Raw genomic sequence first — 18,524 nt, forward strand, 5'->3', positions numbered from 1 at the left:
CAGGCCGGACCCCATTTGGTTCAAGCAGCCGCGCCAGGGGCTTGCAGGCCCCTCGTTCGAGCGGCTTTGCGGGCTTCCCGGCTCGATCAACAAGCGGGAACCCCTCCCCCCCCCCTTCCCCCCCTGCCAACCACCCCCGCCGCCGAGCTCTCGCCGAGATTGCGTGTCGTCCTCACCAGCTGGCGCGCTGCGCGCGATCAGGTGCTTCGACTGGGATGTTGGCGGCACTCGGTGGGCACGCGTGGGCTTCACGCTGGGCGACGCCTACAAGGCGCTAGCTGAGATGCGGAAGACCGCTCCGTATCTCCCCCCATCTCCCCCCATCTCCCCATATCTCTAGGCCTAGATGCGGAAGACAGCTCCGCGTATTCCGACCAGCAGCGCGAGGAGGCACTTGCCCAAGTGTCTCCAGCCGTATTCGTGGCCCTCGCGTCCACGCGGTGCTCTGAATACACCGCGCGATGCCGCGTGCGGCCCCCTGACGTCTGGTAGTGCATGGCGGTAGGAGTTGGGCCTCTCCTCGCGACCGGCGAGCTGGTACTCGGCCAAGGAGGTCAAGGCCGCGTACCGGCAGCTCTCGCTGCAGCTGCACCCCGACAAGATTCGCGGCGCTTCCCCTGAGGCGAGGCGAGAGGCGGAGAACCGCTTCATGAGGGTGCAGCGTGCCTACCACACAGTCACCGACCACCGAGCCTTCGCTGCCGCGCCGAGGGAGTCCCCAAGAGCGAGGTCGCGATCAACGCCGCCAAGCGCTAGGTAGAAGAGGTAGATTATAGTCGCAAGTCGTGCGCCACGGCGGGGGCACTCCCCGCCCGGCGGCTCGAAGCTCATTTTCTTCATTTTCTGTGATTCCCATCACATCATGCTGAGATGCTCTCTCACACGCCGTTGGCGTTGCGTTGTGCAAGCACCACATTTCGATTTGACATAAGTAATCACCCCGATCCCCGTATTTTTGCCCACACATTTTTATCATTTTGCATTTTCGGTCATCCGTCAAAATACGGGGGAAGGACCGTGAGTTGAGGAAATCGGAACTTCCCGCGCCTCGCCGCTAAGACGGCTGCACGCCCCGCACCGTCCGCTGCGCCGCGTTTTTTGTCCGGAGTGAATACGAAAGTCCAACGCGCTCGTCGGTGGCGGCTTCCTCCAACCTGCGCCGCGCTCGGCGAACCTCGACAGCGCCTTCGGTGGCATGCAGCCGACCGGGGGATTCTCCCCAAGCTCACCGCATCCCGAATAACTCCCTTCCCCTCGTCGCCCAAGTTATTGCCCCAGAGCACGATTTTGGTCAGCACCCCGTTGACTTTCAGGGCGTCGGCGAGGGCGGTGGCGCCGGTGGGGCCGATGCTGTTGGCGCAGAGGTTGAGCTCTTTCAGCACCCCGTTGCCGCGCAGCGCCTCGGAGATTGCGGCGGCGCCCTCGGCGCGGATGTAGTTGCCGCCGAGGTTGAGGGTGGTCATCACCGCATTGACCTTGAGGGCGTCGGTGATCGCGGTCGCGCCGGTGTCGCCGATCTACATAGGTGATGTACATAGATGATGTCGATGGCAGTACGTAGTTACGCATGTGGGCCTAGGTATGCCGTGTCCCCTTTTCTCATAAGCCGCCTCACCGCATACTCGTAGTGGCTTTTACGGACCGAAGATGCCGACTGTCCCGCGAGACAAAAACGTCCTCCTCCAGCGCCTTTGCGTTGAGCCGTTTGATGGCGGCCAACGCAGCGCCACTCGCAGGGCCAGCCCAGCTGGTGCGCGCGCCACATGCTTTTCACTGACCAGCAGCTGCGTTTGCGAAGCGGGCGCCCCGCCCTCGCCCGCACATACGCGCACACACACCCTGCTCGCGCTCCCTCCGACCGGCGTCACCAACGACAAACCCTCACCCAGGTGGACTGGGGCTTACTCTACCGCAACGTTGGTATCCACCCCGATGAGATCAGAGACCTCAAGCGCCCGAGCCACATGACGCTGCACCTGCTCCCGGGACATTGGCAGGTGCGGCCCGAGCCGGAGGCGAGCCGGGAGGACCCGGCAACGCCGCTGTCGCGCGCGACTGTGGTTGATCAACGGAACCCGGCGAAGAGGAGGACGCTGCACAAGCGCACCGGGAGCCGTACGTTTGGCAACTACCCTCGCCGCGAGCCCACCTTTGCGGAGATCCTACGACGCACCGGCATTGCAACAGACCTGCGGCGCACGCGCCGCGTCGGCGCGGAGCTCGCGCTGGCTAGCACACCGAAGCAGGTGTCACCTGGTGGCTGACTCTCGGAAGTACGCTGTCTCTTTCGTGTCTAGGCGCACGCCCTCTCCCTCAGCCTCGAACTGGCCCCGCTACCTGCCGCGCCGCTGCTGGTGGGGGGGGAGGCGGCGCTCGGATCGTCTTAAGCAGCGCAACTTCGCGCCCAGAGCTCGTGGCGCGAGCAGATGCATGCGCGGTGCTGAGCGCCTGATTCTCCAGGAGGGGCAGGCCGCGAGGAGAGACCTCTCGCGAGCACTCAAGGCAGGGCCAAACCCAGGGGGTGCCGAGAGATCACACCGCCTTCGTGCTCCCCCCTCGGTGCCCGGTGCACCCGACACACGGTGTCTCCTGAGACGCTTCCCTGTCCAAGTATAGTAAAATGTGATCTAGTATGCAAGTGCCATCTCAGAACAGCTGTGCATCTATAGATGCTTGTGTGGCGTCTAAGATGGAACGCGCAACAAAAGAGACCACGGCGCGGCCATCTCCAGGACAGCCATCGCATCTTAGAATGCCCTGTGTACCCGAGACACATGGTATCTTTGATGAGATGAAAAGTGCGTCCTAGAATGCTTTTTTGCATTCTAGGACGCATCGGTAAACAAAGATGGGGGGGTCCCCCCCCACGCCCCAGACGCCTTGCCCCGACGAACGGCGACACATAGCGGGGGACACTGCGCCGGGGGGTATGCCTAACTGTGGTGCTTTGTGTGGGTCGCGTTCCCTTGGTAGCTGCGTGGCTGAAGCCCTCGTGCCACTGGCTTGCCCCTTCCAGCGGCTGGCCCCTTGAGACTGTTGGTGCTTGGCGGGAGGAGGGGGAGAGGGAGGCCCGGTGGGAGGAGAGGGAGAGGGAGGCCCGGTGGGAGGGGAGGGAGAGGGAGGCCGCCTTGGGCTCTTCTCCTCTTCCCTCCCTGGGCTCTTCTCCTCTCCCCTCCCTGGGCTCTTCTCCCCTCTCCTGCCTGGTACTCTCGGCCTGGTTACCGGAGCGTCTGCTCTCAAGCAGACGCTGGGGGGACACTCACGCCCGGAGGCGGTACGCACGACCCGGAGGCGTGGGGATGGGGGGCGCCGCGCCGCCGCCGCCGTGCCGCCTTCTCCCGCAGCTCCCGCTTTGACCTCCCCCAGCTGCTTCTCCTCAAATCAACCTGTGAGCTTGCGAGGGCGGCGGGGGTGGGAGTGCCCTCGGGCGGCGTGTGCGAGCGCGCGCGGCGCGATTTCACGTTATATGAGGCTCTGCCCCTGACTGCCTTTGCAAGAACGCCAGCGGCGGTGGTTGAACCGTTCGCGGTTCGAGCCGGGAGCTTTTGGCTCCCGGTTCGAAACTCGCGTGGAGGGTTGCTTCGCGGTAGCGAACGCGGGCGACGCGAGCGCGCGCGTGCGCGTGCGCGGCTGCAAGGCGAGGCGAGGCGCAGGCGCAGGAGCAGGAGCAGGCCAGGCGAGGCGGGCGGCGGCGCGCGATCTTTTGCTTTTGCTTGGGTGAGGCGTGGCCGGCGCGCCGGCCGCCGCGCGGTGATGGCGGCGCACGCTGGAGATGCCTTGGTGACCCACCGCGGTGGCAGCGAGCCGGAGCAAGCGTCCTGCCGGACGGGTAGACCTCGAAAAAGAATTCTTCCCCGGTGGGCAGGACAGTGTGGCCGTCGAGCGCCGCCCTGGCATCGAGTTAATGCGCATTTCTTCTCTGCACTATAGCCCTTGAGAAAAAGCTCGCATTATGCAAACCTGTGCCTGTGTCCTAGGAAGTAGACTAGGAGGGGTACTCCCATAGTCAAGAGGAGGTCTGGAGAGGCCCACAGCGGTCAGGAGAGGCCCCAAGAGGGTGCTAGATGAGAGTCAGCAGAGCGCAGGCAAGTGCCTGAGGGTATGGGGGTGGGCGCCACCCTGGGGCTACCCATAGCATCGTCGGCTCAGTGATGCGGCCTCAGGTTTTCTTCATCGCCCACGGACGTCCAGCGCGTCCCGCCTTACGCTCCTCGTCACACAAATCCGCGGCCCCGGGCGCAGCACAGTAATTCGGTTTGCCTTATGAAGGTGGTATCCTCGCGCTTTCGCTTCCGCCGCTTCGCCTTCGTCTCCTTGAAGCAGGGTGTAGTTCGGGCCCACCTCCGCCACGCTGTCCAGCACGTGGGCGGCGCTCGCCATCTCGACCGCGTCGTCCTCCGGCGGAAGCTCCGCGTCGCCCGCGGCCGCTTCCCGAGCGCGCTCGTCGCGCATCCGCTCGTGGTGGGCCTGCCGACGCGCCACGCCGGCGCCCGTGTGCCTCGCCGCCGCGTCCGGCGCCGGCATCGATGCTGTCCGCCCGAGCGTGACTCGCAACTCCACGATTTGCGGTCCACGGCCAAAGCGGCTCCCCCCCCCACCAAAGTGAACCGTCTCCTTAGATACATACATACCTTAGCGCACCTTATACCGAGGTACCCTCCACATGTCCACACCGGTACCTGGGGGGTACTCTCGAGACGTTCACACCGGCGGTGCGCGCGAATAAGGTGTGCACCACCCGTCGCGCGAAACGCAACACACAGCTCTCATGGCGCCCAAGAAGCCCACCTCCACGCAGAACACGACGCTCCAGACCATGGGCATGGACGTAATCAAGCAGTACCCGGGCCCGCTGACAGTCTCGAGGGCCGTCAAGCTCCCGGGCAAGCACTTCCCGCAGCTCACCGGCGCGGAGCAGAACGCGTCGTACGCGGGCACGGCCGTCGAGTTCAAGGTGAAGTATGTCGAGGGGTGTCGAGGGGTGTCGAGTTGGTCGAGTTGGCATGGGGTGTCGAGGTGTCGAGGTGTCGAGTCGGTGTCGAGGTTTGGTGTCGAGGTGTCGAGGCCAGGGCTCAGGAACCCCCAAGGTCCCGAGAGCCCCAGAACATGATCTGTTCACGAACCACGCCCCACGCGCGGCACAAACAACTCCATTAACAGAACCGAGTAGGCTTGAGCACTTGAGCACCGGATAGGGTCGATTCCGCATGGTACGGGACCCCTCGATCGTCTCGCCCTCCCTCACTGGTGTGTTCAGGGGGGGGGGGGGGGTCATAACAAACACGGTACAGGATCGAGATGCACGCTGCTGAAGCGTGTCGCGTCCCCCCTCTCCATCGTCTCACTGAGAAACGTCGGCGGTGATGGCTGTGTGACCGATCGAGCTACAAGAGGAGCTTGTTTAGCAGGATCAGGTAGGCCCGCGAGCAGTTCTCACTTCCTCAATGGGTGAGCATCAGACCTCGGGCGGGTCTCCCCCTCACCCATCGGCTCATGTGGATTCGAACCACGGCCGGGATGGAAGCTTCCTTCCTGCTTCCATCTGATTAGATTTCCATTTTCCTCCTGTGCAAGGGCGGAGATTCGGACGGGATCGGGGTGCGTGGCGGGCGAGGGCAGGGGAATGGGCGCGGGGTGCCAATCGAGGGGTCCCGTACCACGCGGAATCGACCCTATCCATCCAGTGCTCAAGTGCTCAATCCCTCTGTCTGTTCTCAAAAAAAAATGGAGTTGTTTGTGGTATTGGGTATTGCCTAAAATTTCTCTTGACGAAAAAGGGATTAGTTGGTTGGCTCAAAAAATGCAAGAAAAAGAGAAGAGAAGTGGGAATCTAACCCAGTCACATTGTGAGCGGAGCTGCTCTTAGTCCTAGAAGATGTAGGATTGCGAGCGTGCGTGGGTGGGTGCTCACAATCGCACAGAGATGCTACGATTGCGAGGAGTGCTGCTCCCAATCCTTCGGCTTCTAGGATTGAGAGCGAGGCTGCTCTCAATCGTAGCCTGGTAGAAAAGAAGGTTCCCGGGAATGGGCGCGGGGTGCCAATCCCTCTGAGCTCTGTTCTCAAAAACAAATTAGAGTTGTTGGTATTAGGTATTGAAAATCTGTATCTCTGACGATTCATGAAGTGGCAGCAAAGGGAGTTAGTTGGTTGGCTAAAAAAACGCAAGGAAAAAGAGAAGAGACGTAGGAATTTTAGCTTGACTACAAATCCCCAGAGAAAGAAGAAAACAAAAGCCTCCTTGCCGAGCGCGGCGCGCAGCGGCTGGGCGGAATGCCCGCCCTTTGCTGGTTTCGCGGCTCCGGCGGCACCGACCGCGGCGGACGCCGCCTCGTCCACTTCAATTCGTCGCGGGTCGACGAGAATGCCGACTTTGGCGGCAACCGGATCACCACCTCCCTGTGCGCGCCCGGCCTTCTGCCGCCGTCCCTCCGCTCCCCCCTCGCGCCATCCCGCCCGTCCCGCGTCCCGACCGTTGTTGCCCGTTGCCCCTACCTCCCCCTCCCCGCCCGAGCAGCTACACGTGGTGGTCCGGCCCGCTGAAGCTGCCCTGGGAGGAGCTGTTTCTCAAGCGATCGAACTTTTACTTTTTGGCGCGCTCCCGCCCGCCGACACCCCGGCAGTTTTACGCCGGCGAGAGCCAGCCGCGCCCGCGCGCCTCGCGCAGGTCGTCTCGGCGCTGCAGTGCTGGCCCGAGGTCTCGAGCACCGGCGGCATGCCCACCTCCCTCTTCGGCCTGATTCCGGTGGTGCTCATGGGCATGGCGATCAAGATCCAAGAGGATCGGCTGCGGCACCAGTCCGACTACCGCGCAAACACCGCCCGCTGCCGTCGGCTCGTCGACGGCGTCTTTGTGGACGCGCGCTGGACGGACGTCCAGGTTGGGGACCTCCTCAAGGTTTGCAATCGCGAGGGCATCCCGGCCGACTTGCTGCTCGTCGCGGCGTCCGAGCCGGACCCCGACACGTTGCGCGGCGCGTGCCACGTCGAGACGATGCAGCTCGACGGCGAGACGAACCTCAAGGGCAAGAGCGCGCCGGCGGGCCTGGCCGCGGAGCTCGGACCCACCGTCGAGACGCAGCTCCACTCGTGGGCCGCGCTGAGCGGGCGCCGCCACGCCCTTGCGCGCCCGCGCTCCCGCCTCCCACTTGCCGCCCTCCCTTCCACAGCACCGGGTTAGCGGCGAGCGAGACGCGCGCCCGCGTGGCCCCGTCGACCCGCGCGCGCTCGACCCCTCCCCCCCCCGGGAGGCGCGCGCGCTCGTCCCCAGTGCGCGGCCCTCGTCGCCACAGGTCGATCGACTCCGAGGCGCCCGACGGCTCGCCAAACACCTACAACGGCACGCTGCACATCGAGGGGCGGCCCGCGGTGCCGCTCACAGTCGTCAACATGCTGCTGCGCGGCTCCACGCTGCGCAACTCGGAGTACGTGCTCGGGATCGTCGTCAACACTGGCCACGACACAAAGGTCATCCAGGGCTTGCGCGCGCCCTCGCACAAGCAGTCGACCCTGCTATCCAGCATCAACCAGATGATCGTCTGGATCGTGCTCCTGCTGCTGGTGCTGTGCCTCATCGCCGGCGCCGCCGAGCTGGCCTTGTATCACGAGCTCGACTTGGTGGACCACTGGTACATGAACACGCAAAAGGAGGAGGACGGCGTCGCCGCCACCTTCTTGGTCAACACAGTCTACTTCTTTCTCTTGCTGTCGGCCTTTGTCTCCGTGACGCTCTACGTCAACATCCTGCTCTCGCAAAAGCTGATCCAGTACTTCATGCAGTGGTCGCTCTCAATGTACGACCCCGAGTCGGACACGCCGATGCGGGTGCGCAACTCCCAGCTGGTTGACGAGCTCGGCGTCATCTCGCACGTCTTTTCCGACAAGACGGGCACGCTCACCCAAAACGTGATGCAGTTCCGCAAGGCGTCGATCGGCGGGATCGCCTATGGCCGCGGCACCTCTGAGATCGCGGTCGCAAGGATGAAGCGGCTGGGCGAGCTCCCGGCCGGCGAGGACGTCGAGGCGGGCGCCACCGAGGGCGCCGCCGCGCACAGCCCGCCCGGAGGCAGCGTGATCAGCCGGCACGTCAACTTCGACGATCCCGCGCTCGTGGAGGCGCTGGGCGGTGCCAAGAGTTGCGCGGCGCCAGCAAGCCAGCGGCGCTCCGTCGTCCCAGCGGCAGAGTCTCGTGTTTGTAGGCAGCGACGAGCAGGGGAAGCGCTGCCGCGAGTTCTTCCTCCACCTCGCGCTGTGCCACACCGTCGTGACCGAGGTGGTCTACGGCGAGCGTTCGCTCTCGGCCTCTTCGCCCGACGAGACCGCGCTGGTTGCGGGCGCCGAACGCTTCGGGTACCGATTCATCGAGCGCCATCACGACACGGTCGAGTTGCAGGGCCCAGACGGTGAGTGTCGATGCTGCAGCGCGAGGCGCGCCGGACCGAGACGTCAAAGGCGCGCACATGCGTCGCGCGTAGGCGAGCCGCTGCAGTACGAGGTGCTCGACGTGCTCGAGTTCAGCTCTGCGCGGCGGCGCATGTCGATCGTGGTGCGCAATTCGCAGACGCGCGCCATTTCGTTGCTCAGCAAGGGCGCCGACACGGTGCGAGGGCGGCGCCGCCGCGGGGGGTGGGGGGGGGAGTGAACGGGCTGTGGGGGGGGGTCGCCCTGGTCGCGCCGGCCCACCGACTGACCACTCGCTCGCAGGTGATGCTGCCGCTACTGGCTTCGGGGCAGGAGGAGCTGGTGGCCCAGACCGAGGCCCACATGCACGACCACTCCAACGACGGGCTGCGCACGCTCGTGATCGCCTCCAAGGAGCTGAGCGAGGAGGAGTACCTCTCGTGGAGTGAGCGGTACCGCCGCGCCGCCTCGGATCTGGACGAGGTCGAGAAGAAGTCGCGCGAGGAGCCAAACGCGATTGATGACCAGTGTGACGCGATGGAGTCGCGCATGCGGCTGCTCGGCTCGACTGCGCTCGAGGACAAGCTGCAGGAGGGGGTTCCCGCCTGCATCGCCGACCTCGTCAAGGCGGGCATCGCGACGTGGATGCTCACCGGCGACAAGGAGGAGACCGCCATCAACATCGCCTACGCGTGCGAGCTGCTCGACAGCACCACCACCGTCGTGGTGGTTGGGCTCAAAACCCACCCGAACGTGGAGGACATCACGCGCGCGCTCAGGGAGGCGACGGCTGCTGCCGAGGAGAGCATGGAGCTATCGGCCAACGCGCAGCGTGGGCGCCGCGCCCTCGTCATCGACGGCGGCGCACTCGGCCTCCTGTTTGGAGCCGCGCCCGAAGCGCCCGCCTGCCAGCTCGAGTTCCTGAGGTTCACGCAGACGTGCGCCACGGTGGTTGCGTGCCGCTGCGCGCCGGCGCAAAAGGCGAAGCTCGTGCGCCTTGTGCGGCGCAACGTGCGCGGCGTGAGCGCCCTGGCCATCGGCGACGGCGCCAACGACGTGGCCATGATCCAGACGGCGCACGTGGGCGTCGGCATCTCGGGCAAGGAGGGCATGCTCGCGGTCAACGCGGCGGACTTTGCCATCGCGCAGTTCCGCTTCCTGCGCGAGATGCTGCTCGTGCAGGGACGCCACAACTACCGCCGCATCGCCGTGACGGTCTACTACGTCTTTTACAAGAACATCATGTTCACCCTCGTCATCTTTTGGGCGCAGTTCTTCGCCGCCTTCTCGGGCACCAAGTGGAACCTCGAGGCGGGCAACCAGTTGTACAACGTCCTCCTCACCATGTTCCCCATCCTCTGGTTCAGCGTCTTCGACAAGGACGTTTCGGACGAGACGTCGCTCGCCCTGCCGCAGCTCTACCACCTCGGGCCCGGCAACCACTTCTATTTCAACTGGCGCGCCACGCTGCGCTGGATCTTCCAGGCCATCTACGAGTCGCTCGCGATCGCTCTCCTCTGCGTCTTCAGCCTCGACGGCCTGTCGCCCGACGGAGAGAGCCCGGGCCTCTACCTGATCGGCGCGTGCACCATCACGCTCGCCATCGTCGTGCCGAACCTCAAGCTGATCCTCTGGTTCTTTTCGTGGAACATTTGGAGCTTCGTCCTCATCGGGTTCGAGGTTGTTCTCTGGTGGGGGGTGGGGGGCGTGGTTGCCTCGGAGATCAAGCCCGAGAACCGGGGCACGAGCGGCGAGTTCATCGCGCAGTTTGTGCTCGGCTGGCACAAGCTGTGGGGCAACGTGAACGAACTGGGCACCTTTTGGCTACTCATGCTGCTCGTGCCGGCCGTGGTGCTGTTGCCGCAGGTCTTCTACTCCTTCTACATGCGCCGCTTCCACCCGCAGTTCCGCGACCTCGCCATGGAGTGCGAGTACCACGGGCTGCCCATCGATGCGCTCAAAGCGTGGCAGATCCCGGCCGGCCAGCGGCAGCGCCGGCTGGTCAAGGGCGCGCCCCGCCCGCTCTATCAGGCCAGCCGCTTCCAGAGGCTGTGCGCCTCCCTCTGCGGCTCGAAGGCCAAATCGGAATCCGCGCGAAGCACGGCGACACGAGCGTGAGGGGAGGCATCAGCGGAGTCGCCCGCACCCGCCTCCCGCCACGTTCGCCCTCGCGCGGGCTCGCCTCGCCGCCACACCACTCAGCGTACAGCGAGCGTCCCCACCCCAGACATACGCACATACACTCTCGAACACTCCTCAGCCGGCACATGCCCGGACTCACCAATATTTGTGCCCACACAGAGCGTGCACCCTTCCCGCACTCCTTTTATCTTGAGTTCAAAGAAGGGAAGAAAGAACAAAGGGATTTCGGAATTCCTACACTAACACAGATCCCTATCATTGATACGTAGGGTGCCCACACAGGACCCAAAAAAAGAAAGGAAAAAAGAAATGGGCCACCCCCGATCGCAGCACTTCGTGTTGGAGAGTCGAGATATTGAGAGTGTGACTAGGAGGGTGGGACGCTGGGGATTCTCAAAGGTATACCCTTGGAATGGCCGGATCCAGCCTTAAAAGTACGAGATCGCGCGCGCTTCACGCACAGCACCGCCTGTTCTCCGCGGCTGTCTGACGACGCGTGCCGTGTACCAGCAGAGTTGGGCGCGCGCGGCGCGACGGCGCCCGCGAGGGAAGGCGCGGGTGCAGCGGCCGCCGGCGGCCGTACCGCCCGCCAGCCGGCGCAGCAGCGGCCAGCGCAGCGGCCGCCGGCGCAGCAGCCAGAGCAGCCGGAGGGTGCGCGCCTTGCGAGGCGAGTACTGCCGCCCGGCCGCCTCACTGCCGCCCGGCAGCCTTGAGGCGGCCGGGCGGCAGTACTCGTTCGAACTTTGCGAGCCGTGCGCGCGCCGAGGCGCCCGCGGCGCGCGCCCGCCCGGCTGCCAGTAGGAGGCGGCGCAATATATGGCCTATAGTACAGCCCTTGAGGAGGAGGAAGAGGCTGGCTGGCAGTGCTGTATGCCGCCGAGGGGCAGTTTTGGGGTGCTGACCCACGCCCAGGGGGCTGCAGAAGGCGTCCGCAGCCGGGACAACCCGCCCCCCCAGCCGAGGCCGGTCGAAGCCCACTTGACCACAGCCATGAGGAGTCCTCTTGGTGCTCCTGGCGGCCGTTTGAACCTCGGGCGCGCGCCGATGGGGGGGGGGGGGGTCTTGCTTGCTCCACACCGAGCGCCATCGGTCCGGACCGGCGTGGTCACCGAGGGTCGGCTTGCACAAGGTCTGTGCCGCAGGCGCTCGGCGCCAAGTGCAGTGTCACGCTCGCACTGGAGCGGGTCACAATGGGAAACCCTCGTTTCCTATGTACTCGGTCCCCCAACGGAAGAGGCCTCGCTCCTATTGGAACACTCCAACATCAGATTTGCCTCGTGCGTCCCTTTTTGAACCGGAAAGCTATTTTCTTTTGGGTCCTGTGGGCACCCTAAGCCTGCTCGACGCGCGCGGCGGACACGTGGAAGGGGATACGGGACCTGCCAGATCCGCTCCCCGGCAGGAGGAGGGTAATGAGATTGCCGACTATCTCGAGCGCTTCATCCCCCGAAGGCGGCGGAGAGAGGAAGTGCTTGATTGAAGAGGTTCGGGGCCAGCGGGGCCACATGGCGGTAGCGGCGCTCCTCGACGCGCCGCGCCTCTTGCCCGCCCTCGCGGTATCGGCAGGTGGCGCGCGCGCCGCCTCGGCTGAGCCCGCCGCGCACGCTTCGGGCGTCTCCCGCCGCGCCTGATTCGGAGGGCAAGTGCGGCGGTGGCGAGGGTGAGCGCAGGGCGGCGCCGGGCTGGGTGGAGTGTCGGCGAGCGGCGACGCGCGGGGAAGCAGGCAGGAGCTCGGCACCGGCGTCGGGCGCTTCGCCGCCGGTGCCGCCGGATCGGCGTCGCTTGCCGAGAGCCTCCGCTTGACCGCAACCTTGTCCGCCTCGCGCCGCCGCTGGCCGACCTTGTACGCCGCCATCTCCTCCTCGTAGACGGCCATCTTCGCCTTGTAGTTGGCGACGCGCATCGTGTTCAAGGCGACGTCCTTCACCTTCTTCGGCTCCCTCGGCTTCTTCGGTAGCGGCGCCTTCGACGGCGAGGCCTTGGGCATGGCGCCCGTGTCGACAGAATTTGCGCAGCCCCCCCGGAATATCGTGTATGAGGGCTTCCGAGGTGAACCTCGAAGAACATTATCTCTCTCTCTCTGTGTACGTACACACACGGTGCATACACACGTGTGTGTATATGGCCTCGCGCGCCTCCCGCGCGTTCTCCTTCGTGGAGAACACCTCGCTCCGCGGGCTCGCGGGCTCGTGCGCGCTGGCCGGCGCGGGCGTGGTCGTATCGGGCCTCGTGATGCGCCAGCGCATGCTCCGCGAGCACCCAATCTGCCAAACGGCATGCGACCAGCTCGAGCGGTCGGAGGAGGTGCGCCGCTGGCTCGGCGCGGGCGAGGTCTCGACGGGTGGCGTCGTCGGAGGCTACGTGGACATTCAGGAGGGCACCGCCGCCTTCCGCATCCCGCTCGGGAGGTCGGCGGACGGGGGCGCTGCCTACGCGCGGGTGGAGGCCGAGGCCGAGTGGCTCCGGGTGCCCGGCGCAGCCTCGGCCAGCGGGCCGCCAGTCGAGGAGCGGGCCTCGGCGCGATGGCTGCTGCGCCATCTGGAGCTCGAGCCACCGCAGGGCGGCGGCGGCGGCCACGGCGGCCAGCCGCCGCTGGTCCTGTACAGCCTCGAGGCGTCGGTTCCTGAGTCGAAGTGGGCGCCGAGCCGCGAGCCGTCGGCGATACCGAGCGCGGTTCGGAATCTGCTTCCAAACACGCAGGCCCTGCTGGGCGACTCGGAGGCGCACCGCTTCGTCCTGACGCTCGCCACCGCGGTGATGGCCAACGCCGTCGCCTTCACCTACCTGCACCGGCGCGCACGCGGGCTCGAACGGGTCGGCCGGGCGCGCAGCTTCCTAGCTCATAACCAGTCACGGATGCGCCACCAAACACGAGCAGCAGTCACGGGTGCGCTCCCCGCCCGCCCTCCGGCTGCGCGCGCAGGTGCTCGAGTTGCTGCGGCTGCCAGTCGACCGCCCCGCCGCCAAGTTGCGCGCGGCCGCGATGCGCGTCGCCGAGCGCTCTATCGAAGCGCGCGCTTTGCAGCCCAAGCAGGAGGGCGGGGGGCTCTACGGCTGGCAGGCGGCGGACACGCTCTATGCGCTCGCCCCCGTCGTCTCGCCGGCGGCGGCTTACGACCTGCTGCTGGCTGCACGGCGCGACGGCAACGGCGAGCGGCGGCCACGCTCAAATTGGTCCGAGAGGGAGCGCGCCTCCCGAAAGTTTGTGGCCGTGTGCACCCTAGGCGAGTGGGAGCTCACGCACGTTTCCCTCGCCGAGCCGGCCGAGACGCAGGTGCGACTCACGCGCGGCGGCCTCGCGACCGGGGATTCGCTCGCTATCGCGCAGGCGGCGGTCGCAGAGATGATTGGCGCGGCAGAGAGTTTGCCGCTCGCGCCGTCAACGCGCGGGGCGGGCCGAGGCGGGGAGAGGAGGAGGGCGTAGTAGTAGGGCCGGGGTGGGCCCCGCTGGCCACCAGAAGTCCCTGCCTTTGGACCGTTTGAAAAAAAACAAAAATCAAGGATGCACAACGAGCGAGAAGCAGCAGCAGACAGAGCAATGACGATGATGATTTCAGCGTAATCGAGCGTGAACGCCAATTCCCACGCCATTGAACATCGGGAGCGTATCTAGATGCTCGTTGCGCCTCCCGTCTGGACGGCGCGTGGCCTCGCCGCTCTCTCCTCTCCGCGGCTGGCCCAATCGGCGGCTGTGCTCCACCTCTGCGGCAGTCGCCTCCTCGTGAACGGCGCGGTGGCCCTGCTACGGGCGGCCTCCTCGCGGCCGGCAGCGGGTCTGCCGCTACTTTGGGCAATGAAGCAGACCGCGTTCCGGCACTTCACGGCCGGTGAATCACTCGCTGACGTGCGAGCCGCGGCCGCGACGCTTGCGCCTGCCGGGGTGCGGATGATTGTCGACCACAGCACGGAGGAGTCGGAGGCTGCGGATGCGCGGCAAGCCAATCTGCGTGCCAAGGTCGCGCTCCTGGGCAAGCTTCGGGCGGAGCTGGCGGGCGAGTGCGTCTTTGTGCCGATCAAGCTGACCGCCCTCGCCTCGCCCACGCTGCTCGAGCGACTCACCGTGGGCGCCGGCCGGCTCGGCGGCGGCGGCGGCGGCTGCGGCGGTGGATGCCCAGAGGCTCTGCGCGCGGCGGCCGAGGCGGCCACGCTCACGGCCGCCGAGGAGGGCGAGCTCGAGGAGGGCCTCGCGCTGCTGCGCGCCCTGGCTGCGGCTGCGCGCGAGGAGGGCATCTCGCTGCTGCTCGACGCGGAGCAGACTCACCGACAGCCTGGCATCACGCTTCTAGCGCGGCTGCTCGCCTCCGAGTTCAACGCGCCCGGCGCCGAGCGGCCGGTGGTGTACCACACGGTGCAGGCGTACTTGCGCAGCGCGGAGCACGAAGTGGAGGCGGAGCTTGAGGCCGCGCGCGGGGGCGGCTACTCGTTCGCGGCCAAGCTTGTGCGCGGCGCGTACCGCCACACGGAGCTGTCGCGTGCGCCTGCGGCGCTGCAGCCGAGCAAGAGCCACACCGACGCCGCGTACGACACATGTGCCAGGACGCTGCTCCGGGCGGTGGCCGAGGCGCCGCCGGCCAGCCCGAGGCGCCGGGCCGCGCTGCTGCTCGCGACACACAACCGCGCTTCTGCGCGCGCGGTGGCCGAGGAAGTGGACGCGCTCAAGCTGCCGCGCTCCGACCCGTGTGTGCACTTGGCGCAGATACAGGGCATGGCGGACGACCTCACCCTCACTCTCGGGCTAATGGGGTACAACGCGCTCAAGCTGATGCCGTACGGACACTTCGACGAGGTGCTGCCGTGGCTGCTGCGGCGGCTCGAGGAGAACCAGGACGCGCTCGGCGCGGCGGGCGAGGAGCGGCCCCTCCTCCGGCATGAGATGCGGCGGCGACTTCTCGGCAGCTCGGCCGCTTAAGCGCGTGGCACAGCCGCTTTCCCCTTGCCTAGCACGCCCATGCGGCTAGTTGCGCTAGTGTTGGCTGAAATCCTCAATAGCTGTTCAAGGGGGAAGTGACGGATAAAGTCGTGTGAAAGAGCTACATACACTGAAAAAGAGCGCAGCTGTTGGAATGTGAAAGCAGGCATGTTGTGCGAGTAAGCGTCACAAAGAACCCTGCACAAAGATCGCAAGGGCGGGGACCTGTTCCTTTTTACCCATCTCACAGTAGAGAGGTGTCCGTTTTTATTGTGGTGATCGTCATCTGTCTGCTCTGCTGTGCTTCTCGCTCGTGCGTCCTTGGAAGTTGTGCTGACCTCCTTTCACCTCCTGCTCTCCTATGCCACGTGGCTGTGTGTGTTTGGATTTCTATGTTTGCGATTTGGATTTTGGATTTTCCACTACACTTTGTTTATTTATTTATTTACGAGTAAGCGTCGAAAATGTCTCCGAAAAAGCGTGTCTCGAGTTTGTGGCAGCTCCGCAGCCAGCGCGGGCTGCCAGGACGCACCGCTCGCGCGTTCGGCACACTCGGTGGACCCCACCGAGTGTGCCTAACCAACTGGAGTGAGTAGGCTCGACGCCGCGCTCGCTGTGGAGCTGCAACAAACTCGCCGCCGAGCGTGCCACCGAAGGCGTCCTGGCGGAGGTGGTGGAGTGTGAGACCTGAGGCTGCGGAGGTGACGCCTGACGTACCGGCCCGTGCACGGAGACTCGGCCGGCGACCGACACGGGCTCAGACGAGACTTGTCGACGCGTTCCGGCTCAGCTTCACCGTGGTCAGCGGGCGTCTGTCGACGTCAGGACCACCCATACAGCTCGCGGGTTTGAGGTCGCAAGAGCCAAGATGGTGGCGTTTGGACAGCCCAACCATCACATAAGACAGCCTGTAGGTGATGGCGGGACGGCGCAGTGTTTGTGGCACTCGGCAGTAGGCACCCGCAGCACGGCCCCGCTGTCGGCTCTCACGGGCTGCGGAACCGGCCCCAGAAGGGGACGGTCTGGGCGAGCGTGGCAGCTCTTGCGCTAGTATGAGCACCCTCTACCACAGCACTACCGACCCTGATCATTAGAGCTGCCAGGGATAGCGTCAGGAGCTGGAAGGAGTCAAAACCCCTCATATTAAGTAAGACATTCGTGGCCCATATACAACGGTGTGTGCACAACGAGCCAGCAGCGAAATCAATTGCCCGCTGCAGGCGAAGAAAAAAATCAGGGTTTGGGGTCCTCTATACGTGCCTAAAGTGCAACAAGAAAGTTAGAGTAGTGTGTAGTAACCGTAGTAAGATTCCCCTACACAACACTCGACTCTTGACACTTGTGTACTACGAAGTGTGTAGTGAGCACGTCGAGGGAATAACGCGGTGCCGCCGGACCGTGACGTCGATCCGTTTGCGCTGCCACGCCGACTCCGGACGCTGGCCCTTGCAAGAGCCGCCGAGCAGCGAAGCGAGACCGCAACTGGCGACACGCGAAGAGGTGGGAGGGCGGTGGTGGCCTGCCGGGGCTAGGAGCCTAGTAGGAGAGATGGAGGGCTCGCCCCCGAGGCACGGCGCATGGGTAAGAGACGCCGAACTCCAGGAGGACCCGCTGACGCGCTTCCTACTGCGGTTGGACACGAGTTTGAGGTCGGGACACGGACGCTGCCGGACAGAAACGGGAGGCAGGTCAAGATGGGCAAGGATAAAGAGCCGCTCGGCTCGGGGAAGGGCGGCGCCGTGAAGGGGCTGTGGGGCGGTAGATTGCCAGACGACTGGCAAGTGATAGACGCGGAAATGTACGCGGTGCTGGCTTACCTGCGTAAGATGGCGACGGCGGATCGAAGATGTGGCGGACAGGTTTGGAGGTGCCTCGTCTTGAGCGACTGCAAGCCCGCGCTACAGCAGAGCGAGGCGGCGTACCGAAGAAGCTCCCTTGAGGGGCTCAGGGAGTGGGATACGCCGACGCGGCGGCGACTGCCAGCGAGAATGAGGATGCCACCGCCGTCATGAGAGACCCCGGGCGCCGCCACAAGGAGCGAACTCAGGCAGGCGGTCTCAGGCACCGTACCCAAAAGTACAATGTGCAATCATGAGTATCACTAGCGTTTCGCGTGGAGGGCATAATGCCGCGCTCACACTCGAGTGTGTTATTTATTCGGGTGGGGATCGGGATCGATCAGTTGTAACCGGCTTTAGTCACAGATCCAAGCTCAGACGCCACACCAACACGCAACACCACAAACAAACAAACAAAGACCCCCATAGCCATCCATCCATCAATCAATGAGCACTTGAGCACTGGATAGGGTCGATTCCGCATGGTACGGGACCCCTAATCGATGAGTGAGTGAAGGTTGTCCTCGACTTTGGCACCTGTCTGCTGCTGACAAAACGGTCATCACTGACTGGTTGCGCATTGCGCTGACCGCGCAGCGGCGACACCTAGGCAATGAAGGTCCGAACACCCAGGGAGGGGCCTGGAAACGCTCGCGCGTGGAACGCCTTCCGAGTATCTAGATACAGTCGCACGTCCATCGTGATCGTTGGCCGACGCTGCGACGGCCCGGTTCAGAGAGAGAGCCGCGATGGGCCAGCCCCAGAGCAAGGGCGGATCACAGTACAAGGCGGCGGCCCCGAAGAAAGCCGCCAAGACCGCTCCCGACCCTAAGGTTATCAAGGCGAGGATGGAGTTTCTGCAGAAGACGTTTGACAAGACGGGATCGGAGAGGAGCCTCACGGCGGGCGAGACACTGATCGAGCAGGGCGTCACCTCGACCAAGATGTTCTTCATCAAGGACGGTCGTGTCGACCTCGTGCTCAAGCGCGAGGGTGGCCGCTGCCCTGCCCCTCCATCGCGCTGACTCCCTCGCGCACAACCCTTGAACGCCGCCGCCACAATGACGATAGCCCAGTGAGCACAACCCCCTCCCTTGACTACACCGCCGCTGTCCCCGCGCCAGGCCAACCCGACCTCGACCTCGCGACGCGCTCAGCGGGGGAGGAGCTGGGCGAGCTGTCGCTGCTGCTTGGTCACGCCACCACCAATGCCGCCATCGCAGGCACCGACGTCAC

General features: G+C 65.1%; 6 protein-coding genes across 6 annotated transcripts in view; 4 read left to right on the forward strand and 2 right to left on the reverse strand.

Annotated features, from left to right (window-relative positions):
* EMIHUDRAFT_451248 (hypothetical protein) overlaps positions 1-756 on the forward strand; it is a gene marked incomplete at both ends in the record, with an annotated part of 5,446 nt that extends 4,690 nt beyond the window's left edge. The window contains 2 exons of the mRNA XM_005771241.1: positions 506-655; positions 730-756. Of these exons, the coding sequence (XP_005771298.1) occupies positions 506-655; positions 730-756 (177 nt within the window). The remainder of the gene's footprint in view (positions 1-505; positions 656-729) is intronic.
* Positions 757-1,054: 298 nt separating this feature from the next.
* On the reverse strand, positions 1,055-1,463 carry EMIHUDRAFT_209500 (hypothetical protein; the record flags this gene model as incomplete). Its single annotated transcript, XM_005771242.1, has 2 exons — positions 1,055-1,147; positions 1,230-1,463. 2 exons carry the CDS (start codon positions 1,461-1,463, stop codon positions 1,055-1,057), a joined length of 327 nt encoding a protein of 108 aa, XP_005771299.1.
* Positions 1,464-3,462: 1,999 nt separating this feature from the next.
* On the reverse strand, positions 3,463-4,524 carry EMIHUDRAFT_209502 (Hypothetical protein; the record flags this gene model as incomplete). Its single annotated transcript, XM_005771243.1, has 2 exons — positions 3,463-3,488; positions 4,221-4,524. The coding sequence occupies 2 exons, from the start codon at positions 4,522-4,524 to the stop codon at positions 3,463-3,465; spliced, it is 330 nt and encodes a 109-aa protein (XP_005771300.1).
* A 244-nt stretch (positions 4,525-4,768) lies between these two features.
* EMIHUDRAFT_102357 (hypothetical protein) lies at positions 4,769-10,517 on the forward strand (the record flags this gene model as incomplete). Its single annotated transcript, XM_005771244.1, has 7 exons — positions 4,769-4,954; positions 5,551-5,598; positions 6,667-7,088; positions 7,292-8,124; positions 8,198-8,401; positions 8,474-8,598; positions 8,703-10,517. 7 exons carry the CDS (start codon positions 4,769-4,771, stop codon positions 10,515-10,517), a joined length of 3,633 nt encoding a protein of 1,210 aa, XP_005771301.1.
* A 2,145-nt stretch (positions 10,518-12,662) lies between these two features.
* On the forward strand, positions 12,663-14,103 carry EMIHUDRAFT_209507 (hypothetical protein; the record flags this gene model as incomplete). Its single annotated transcript, XM_005771245.1, has 4 exons — positions 12,663-13,007; positions 13,155-13,355; positions 13,465-13,903; positions 14,000-14,103. The coding sequence occupies 4 exons, from the start codon at positions 12,663-12,665 to the stop codon at positions 14,101-14,103; spliced, it is 1,089 nt and encodes a 362-aa protein (XP_005771302.1).
* Positions 14,104-14,154: 51 nt separating this feature from the next.
* Positions 14,155-15,450, forward strand: EMIHUDRAFT_209508 (proline dehydrogenase; the record flags this gene model as incomplete). The annotated part of the gene is made up of 3 exons (XM_005771246.1): positions 14,155-14,601; positions 14,680-15,070; positions 15,188-15,450. 3 exons carry the CDS (start codon positions 14,155-14,157, stop codon positions 15,448-15,450), a joined length of 1,101 nt encoding a protein of 366 aa, XP_005771303.1.
* Between the last annotated feature and the right edge of the window lie 3,074 nt (positions 15,451-18,524).

This window comes from Emiliania huxleyi (genome assembly GCF_000372725.1).
Source record: "Emiliania huxleyi CCMP1516 unplaced genomic scaffold EMIHUscaffold_39, whole genome shotgun sequence".
Lineage (NCBI taxonomy): Eukaryota > Haptophyta > Isochrysidales > Noelaerhabdaceae > Emiliania > Emiliania huxleyi.